The sequence below is a fragment of the Benincasa hispida genome, unplaced genomic scaffold (genome assembly GCF_027475165.1).
Source record: "Benincasa hispida cultivar pf3 unplaced genomic scaffold, pf3_genome.v1.1 HicScf1487, whole genome shotgun sequence".
NCBI lineage: Eukaryota > Viridiplantae > Streptophyta > Magnoliopsida > Cucurbitales > Cucurbitaceae > Benincasa > Benincasa hispida.
This window is the reverse complement of record NW_028325839.1, coordinates 2,013-10,150: the sequence shown is the minus strand read 5'-3', so window position 1 is coordinate 10,150 and position 8,138 is coordinate 2,013. Positions and strand designations below refer to the sequence as shown.

Genomic DNA, 8,138 nt, shown 5'->3' with positions numbered 1-8,138 from the left:
TAAAACATTTTGAAAACCCGGAGAACAAATAAAAATTAGACCCAGAACCTAGGGACCATAAATGTATTTTTTTTTCCATTAAAAAAGAAAACATGAAATTTTAGTTCTTAAATTTTGAGTTTGAAAAAAAAATTTGTCACAAGGTAATTTTTTGTTAAACATGAAAGTTTCAATTTTGAATTTATGTCTAACAAGACATTAAACTTTCAAATTTATATCAACTAATTTTATAAAAAAAATGTATATGTCAAAAAATTATTAGACATAAAATTAAATTGAAAACTAAAAAAAATTATTAGATATAAAATTAAAAATCTTAAAAAACTTTTTAGACACTTTTTAAACTGATATATATTCAGAGACTTATAATTGAAAGTTTAAAACCAATTATAAAAGTTCAGAAACTTATTGAATATAAAAATATGAAAGTTCAAGGACTAATCCCTCCATAGTTTATCATTAAAAGCCTTTTTAACAAAATACATATCAATATTTATTTTTGCTGTACCTATATATATTTTTTATAGCTCACCTAATTGTCCAATCACAATAGAAATTCTTCTTTCAATTTTGTGTAACTAGAGTAGGTCGTTAAAAGTGCATGTATGTGTATATATATATGAATTACATCCAAATGAAATGAAACTAACAATAGATAGATATCATAATATGGCAAAATCAGGGTGTTATTTGTGGATGATGTTGATCTTGATCTTAACTAATTTGTTATCAGAGAAGAAAATGGTTGAAGGAAGAAATAAGAAGGGTGTTGTTGTTCCAGGGATTGTAGTATTTGGAGATTCATCAGTAGATTCAGGTAATAACAACCATATTTCAACTATTTTAAGAAGTGATTTTGCTCCATATGGTCGTGATTTTGAAGGTGGAAAACCCACAGGAAGATTCTCCAATGGCAAAATTGTTACTGATTTTATTTCTGAAGCTTTTGGGATCAAACCCACAATCCCAGCTTACTTAGATCCTACTTATAATATCACTCATTTTGCTTCTGGTGTTTGCTTTGCTTCTGCTGGAACTGGTTATGATAATGTCACTTCTGATCTTTTCGTAAGTTGTTCTCAACCTATTTCTCGTTTCTCGTTTCTTGGTTTTCTATACGTCTCTTTTACTTTCAAGATGTGTCTCGTTTTTCTCTTTGTACTTTCAAGTACTTTTGTTCGTGTTTATATTTCTGATGGTTTAGTTCCTTCGTTTCTTGTTTTACTATTTTTTATTGTTATGCGTTTAGTGATGGTGAATTTTTTATTTGGAACATAGGTTGTATTTTGTTCTCCATATGTTTGGCTTTAGTTATTTCAAGACATGTTTTGTTTTGGACTTTCTATTTTCTAGTATTTTTGTTCATGTAAACCGTAATGTTAGCTATTTCTCATTTTTTTGCTTGTTTCTTGTGTTTTTTATTGTTATTTCTGATTATTGTTATGCATTTAGTACTGATGACAATAAGTTTTGGTTTGAATAGTATATATTTAGTTCTTTGTACGTACTTTTGGCCTTCTATTCGTTCTCACACTTTTAAAATGTCTATTTGGGTCTCTTTACTTTCAAGTATTTTTGTTCATTTTAGGTCTTTTACTTTCAAAACACTAGTTTGATAGTCTCGTAAATTTGTATTGAAAAGTTTCATGTAAACAATAATTTGTTAAAATTTTGCAATTAAAAGAATGGTCACTTTGTCATCTAAAAGGATTTTCGATTTCATCAAACTAAATCATAAAACTTAGTTCATTGTTGCATTAATTTTTTAAGACTAGATCGTCAATTAAAATTGACTCAAAGTTAACCTTAAATTATATGTATGTATATATATAAATAATTTGTGATGCAGTCAGTGATCCCTCTATGGAAAGAACTCCAATATTACAAAGAATATCAAAAGAAACTGAGAGACTATCTTGGCCCATCAAAGGCCAACACTACCATTTCCCAATTCCTTTATGTCATAAGCTTAGGCACCAATGACTTCCTAGAAAACTACTTCCTCCTTCCTACAAGATCCTCTGAGTTTTCACTCCAAGACTACCAAAATTTTCTTGCCCGAGCCGCCGAGGACTTTGTTCGGGAGCTCTACGCACTCGGCGCTCGCAAGATGTCGATCGGGGGGCTCCCGCCGATGGGGTGCCTACCATTGGAGAGGAGCTCAAGGTTGGTTTTTGGAGGTGGTGGTGAATGTGTTGACAAGTACAATAGAGTTGCAAGGGATTTCAATGCCAAATTGATGGGGTTAGTGGAAATGATGGAGGAGGAATTGGAAGGGATTCGGATTGTGTTTGCCAATCCATTTGATGTTCTTTATGATATGATTCAGCATCCTAGTTATTTTGGTGAGTTCTATTTCGTATTCTGTTTCTATTTCATTATAATGAAAATATCGATTAGTTGATGCTTGTTTATGTCAATATCCTTTTTTTTTAAATATTGAAATGCATATTTAAACGACCCCTAATCTTTTGATAAAAAACACGTCTTAAAATTAGTTAAGTCATATTTCGGTTGATGTTTGGACATCAAACTTAGGAATTTATAAAAAATATCATGAAAATAAATTAAAATTAAATATCTCCCTTTTTACATTCATCTCTCTTACTAGGATTAGATACATACTTACCATCGAGAAGGGTAATTATATATGATCCAAAATGACCAATGATTAGCTATCGCCCCGTTTTCCTTTCCTTTACATATTAAAAAATCATTTAAAAAATATTTGTCATATGACAATTTTTTATTATACAACTGCCTTGGTTGCACCTAAGTTTTTCTCATCTAAAATTTAACAGTAGTTGTTATTTCTTTTACTTTCTCGTTTCTTTTTTTAATAATGATAAACTATTTGCCATCTTTATTTTTTTCCCAAAAAAAATGACTTTTTTAGTCTAGTTATTTTGAAGAATAAGTACGTTTAGTCCTTAAATTTTCAAAATATACATTTTTATTTCTTGATTTTTAAGAATATGTGTGTTTAATCCTTGAATCCTCAAAATATAATGTGTATTTTTTTGTTATCGAGTTTTTAAAATCAAGTGTAAATAGTTCTTTAATTAATTTTTTTATTTTAGATACTTATATAACATTTTAAATTAGAAAAGAGAGAGGAGAGATAAGTTTTTCATATTTTAAAAAATTACTTCAAGGACCTTTTAAAGTTATTCTTAAAAATTCAATGACAAAAAAGTATATGTTTTGAAAACTCAATAACATCAAACACAACTAATCTTTAAAACTCAAGAATTAAATGGGTCATTTTTTTTTATCACTAGGTGAGAGGAATGAGAAATGAAGAAAGGAGAGGAAGTAAATTTTTGTAATTGTTATTAAATAATTAGTTATGTCAAATTTTTAATGGTGATTAAGTATGTTAGTCTATTATTTTCTTTCTACATGCACTGATACACATGATCCCATCAAAACTCCATAGTTAAACGTGTTTAGGCTAGTTGGGTGACCACTCGGGAAGTGTTGTACCATTAAAATATATATATATATATATTATCTTCTTTCTTTTTATCTCTCTTCCTCACTCAAGTTTAATTTCTTTTAATAAATTTTCTACTTTCCCTTTTTCCATCTCAAAATCAAATGTTCCTCCCATTTTCTCTTTCATCCAAGTTTTTCATTCATTATTTTCTAGCCAAACATATACTATTTAATTTAAAGAAATAATACATCATTTCTCAACTTTGTTGATTTTTTTTCTTATAAATTCATTTTAATAAGTTCAATAAAGGGTAGGTATTCAACTTTTTGGTTTCATGAAAAAAACAATAAATATTTTATCTTGTCCTAAAATTAACTAAACAAACATATTTTTAAATTTTTTTATCACTTTTTTTTTAAAAAAAAATATTCAATCAAAACTCCTAATATTCAATAACACTTTTGAAAGGGAATAACTGAAAAGTGACATAATTAACATTTAAAAGAAAAAATCATTTCATACCATATATATATATATATATATATATATATAACATTCAAAATAGTCAACTAATATATCCATTATTCACTCCACAATAAGCCCACTCTAACCAATCAACAAATAAAGATTTGCTTGATTTTTTCTTTTCCATTAAAAAGAGACTCAAATAATTAATTGCTCTCTCATTTTTTTTAAAAAATATATAATATGATTATAATTTTTTCTTTTTTCTTTTTTTGGAAAATTACAGGGTTTAGTAATTCAGCAAGAGCATGTTGTGGAACAGGTAGATTTGAGATGGGTTTCATGTGCTCCAAAATGAACCCATTTACATGTTATGATGCCAATAAATATGTGTTTTGGGATGCTTTTCATCCCACACACAAAGCTAATTCCATTATAGCAAATCATATTGTCCAAAATTATCTTTCAATCTTTCTTTAAATCAGCAAAATCCAAAATTACCCTTCTCAAATGTGGGACATTATATTGTATTTATTTATAGACTCATAAATAAACGAGTGAAGGACTATTTCAAATCTATTTAGAATTACTTTTTTTCAAATGTTTTATCGCGATGCTTCATTTTAATTCTTTTGTTAAAAATAGTATTTGTTGTAGTGTGCCTTCAAAGTGATAAATCTAACCAAAATCCATTTGCTATAATTCTCGCCTTAAAATGCATTTCATACGAGACTTCAACTACATATCTTTTGTTAAGAACTAATAAACGAGTCTTCACAAAATTCAAAAGTTTACGTTCAAATACACCCTCATAATATGTCATAATAATTCAAAGATAAAATTTATTAAGATCTCATATTGGCTTACATTTTCATACTAATATCCTCTCTATAGAGAGATGGGAAAAAAAAAACTCTCTCTAAGAAATATTAAGAGCACCAAATCTCAATTAACCCACCAAAGACCCCAAAAAAAAAAAAAAAAAAGCTTTTTTCAAAAATGTTGCAATCTTTCAAACTTCAAAGTTTCATAAAACTTAGCAATAAACTGCTCAGCCTTTTCATCAACACCTTCATCTTCCATGGCTCCCAATTCATGATCTCCATCATCAACCTCTTCATCTTCAAACTGAACTTCCATATTATTATTATTATTCCAAGAACTCAGGGAATATTCTGGCTGGTGGTGGCAGCTGCAGCGGCAGCACTGCCTTCTACCGGAGTTAGCTGTCCCGAGACGACTAAAAAACCGCCGTGTCGTTCGGGTTATCGATTCCGATGACTTGGGGAAACGGCCGAGCTTCGAGATGACTTTGGAGGCAAAACGATTCCAGGCTTTCTTTGGAGGTGGAAGCATTTTCAAACAAAATGGATAACGTACAAAAGGGTTTGATATGGAGGTGTTGAAATGTATTTAAAGATGGTGAATTAGGGTTTTTTTTTTTTTTTTTTTTTTGGGGGGATGTTGAGGATGTTTGTGGTTTTAAAATGGAAATTATTGTTGCTCACAATCAATTTGGAGATATTGGAGATTTTGTTGCATATATATGGAATGTTTCTTTCTGATTTTTTCTTTTTTTGAGTAATTAGCTTGGATTATATTTGCATTTTTCATGTGATATATATATATAAATTAATAAATAAAAATAAGAATTACTTTCGAATGGCTTAAGTTTTTATTTTTGACTATGAAATTTGAAATAAAACTAAGTTCTCCCTTTTTAAATTAAATTTCTAAAATAAAAATATAACCTTCTAGTTTTTCAAATTTTTATTTTTAATGACAATTTTTTAAATAAAATAAGTAGTCTAGTTTTAAATGGGATAATTTATAAAGTAGGAACCTTCAATTTTGATAAAAATCAAGGTTTTTTTCTTTTTTTTGGTGAGAATGATAAAAATCAAGTTTTGATTTTTATGTTTAAGGTTTAGGGTAAGTAAACTTAATTAATTTTAGGTTTGATTTAATTTTTTATAAGTAGTGTGTTTTGGCATAAGTAGCTTTTTGCCTTTTATTTTTCCTATATATTTTTCGTTCTATGGTAGTTTCAAATGTCTTTTATATTTTGTTCTATTTTAATAGCCATCAAATTATTGGCTATATAAGTGAAGTTATTGCTTCAAAACTAAATTCCCAAAAATAGAGAATAATTATTCTAAAAGTTTTTTTATAATCTCAATTATTTTTTGCTTGATACAACATTTGGTTTTTTTTTTCTTTCAAGAATTTCCAAGTTGATCTGGATAATTTAAACCATCGATTTTTTAGGGTATTGCAATGAGTAGTATTTTTAAAGATAATAACCAAGTGTATAACAACATTTTTAAAAAAAAAATTACAAATATAGCAAAGTCTATTAGTGATAGACTTCTATTGCTGATAGACTCTTACTAGCAAAATAGTTTATCACGGATAGACTCCTAGTAATATGGTCTATCACTAATATACTACCTAAAATTTGTCATATTTGTATTTTTTTTACATTATGTTATATCTGTTAATATTTTGAGTCTGATTATTATATTTGCAACTGATTATAACGGGTGTCTTATCCATTTAACTATATTTAAATTAAAACAAAAAATTAGGATGTCGTTAAGGCTCAATTATTGCTAACCTTAATTAAGTTAGCCAAGTTAGTGTAGGATTCAAAATTCAAATTCCTTTTTCATTATTTCAAATATTGAAATAAAGATAATTATCACTTGAGTTTCAAACCTACAATATATGGGAATATCCATCATTTGTGTATAAGATTGAACATATTAGTTGGAATTATCTAAAATAATTATACACTTGTGACTTGTAAACTAAGTCTAACCAAATTAATTAATAATTAACATAAAATATTAGGTTTTATTTGGCCATATTATAATTCTTATAAGTTGCCTTGTATATATTCAAGTTTCCAATACACATTATATATTATTGTTCATTTTGGGGGGAAAATCCTCAAGATTTTGCCTTTTTGATTTATACTTAAAATGACCCAATAAAAATATCTTTTTTAAGAAAAAAAAAATATATATTTTCTTGCTTACCTACCAAGTAAAATTTTTCAATTTAATATATCGGTCCTTCGAAAAATGGTTCATTCACTATTGAGTAATTCAAAAAATTGTACGCATGAACATAATTCAAATTTTAAGATATATATATATATTCCCAAAAACTTGTAGGGGTTCAGTTCTAGAAATCTCTCAAATATCTAATCCCTCGAGTCGAGAATATAACGTATGTCTTAGCCAAACGGATTAGTCAAAAAAAACCATTGATCAAATGATAGAGTACTTTTACCAAGAATCACATCATTGGCGTAAATAAGGATCATCACAATTATATATTTTCAAAAAAAATTAGTACTATGATAGTATATATAATTTTCTACACTATCTAACATCATTTATTGTATGTCAAAAAAAGAAAAAAAATTGGAATTGTGGGGTACCTATGAAATAAAATATAACAATATATATCATCAAATATCGTGTCAAATACTAAATGAAGAGAATATATCCTTAAACTTTCAACTTTGCGTCAAATAGATTCATAAATTTTTTTCATTTTGTGTATAATTATAGGTGTTGCCTTATTTGATTTTTATTTTTTTTTAAAAAAAAGTTATAAGTCTACTAGATATACACAAGTATAAATCCACATAAAATATAAAAATTGTATCTAATGGATAAATCAATTAAATATTTTTTTTAATATGCCAAGTACCCTATTAAACAGAAATTAAAATTGAAACTTGGAATTAATTATATATTTTTAAAATTTCATGGGCCAATAGTTCATGGCCAAACATGTAATTTTAACCAGAAGATTGCGTTCAAGTGAGCCTTGTTGTACAAGATTCTAGAAACTACCAAGCATCATTGTGATACCATTTGTTGAATAAAATAAGGCTTCTTCCCTGGAGAATTTTAAAACAACTATTCAATAAAAATAAAGTTGCATTTTCATTTTCAGATATATGTTTGGTAGTCAATTTATAATTTAAATTCTAATATAAATAATTATTTAAAATATATTTGATATTATGTATTTATAAATTATAAAATTAGTTGGAGTTATCTTACTAATTTTTAATTTACAATGAACTATTATTAATTTATTTATGAATATGATTTATGTTAAGAAAAATTATATAATTATTATTTTATAATATTATATAATTTATATTACATTTACATAATACATATTATATTTTTTTAAAAAAATAAATTGAGTT

General features: G+C 26.8%; 1 protein-coding gene across 3 annotated transcripts; it reads left to right on the top strand.

Moving 5' to 3' along the window:
• The first annotated feature begins 513 nt into the window (after positions 1 to 513).
• LOC150031083 (GDSL esterase/lipase At4g26790-like) lies at positions 514 to 5,371 on the top strand. 3 transcript variants are annotated; one of them, XM_090309314.1, is made up of 4 exons: positions 514 to 1,068; positions 1,850 to 2,345; positions 4,191 to 4,226; positions 5,097 to 5,371. In XM_090309314.1, exons 1-4 carry the CDS (start codon positions 640 to 642, stop codon positions 5,183 to 5,185), a joined length of 1,050 nt encoding a protein of 349 aa, XP_090165440.1. In that variant the 5' UTR covers positions 514 to 639; the 3' UTR covers positions 5,186 to 5,371. The 3 variants fall into 3 exon arrangements, with proteins under 3 accessions (XP_090165440.1, XP_090165441.1, XP_090165439.1); XM_090309315.1 differs by lacking the exon at positions 4,191 to 4,226 and having other exon boundaries at positions 515 to 1,068; XM_090309313.1 differs by lacking the exon at positions 5,097 to 5,371 and having other exon boundaries at positions 516 to 1,068; positions 4,191 to 4,481.
• The last annotated feature ends 2,767 nt before the right edge of the window (positions 5,372 to 8,138 follow it).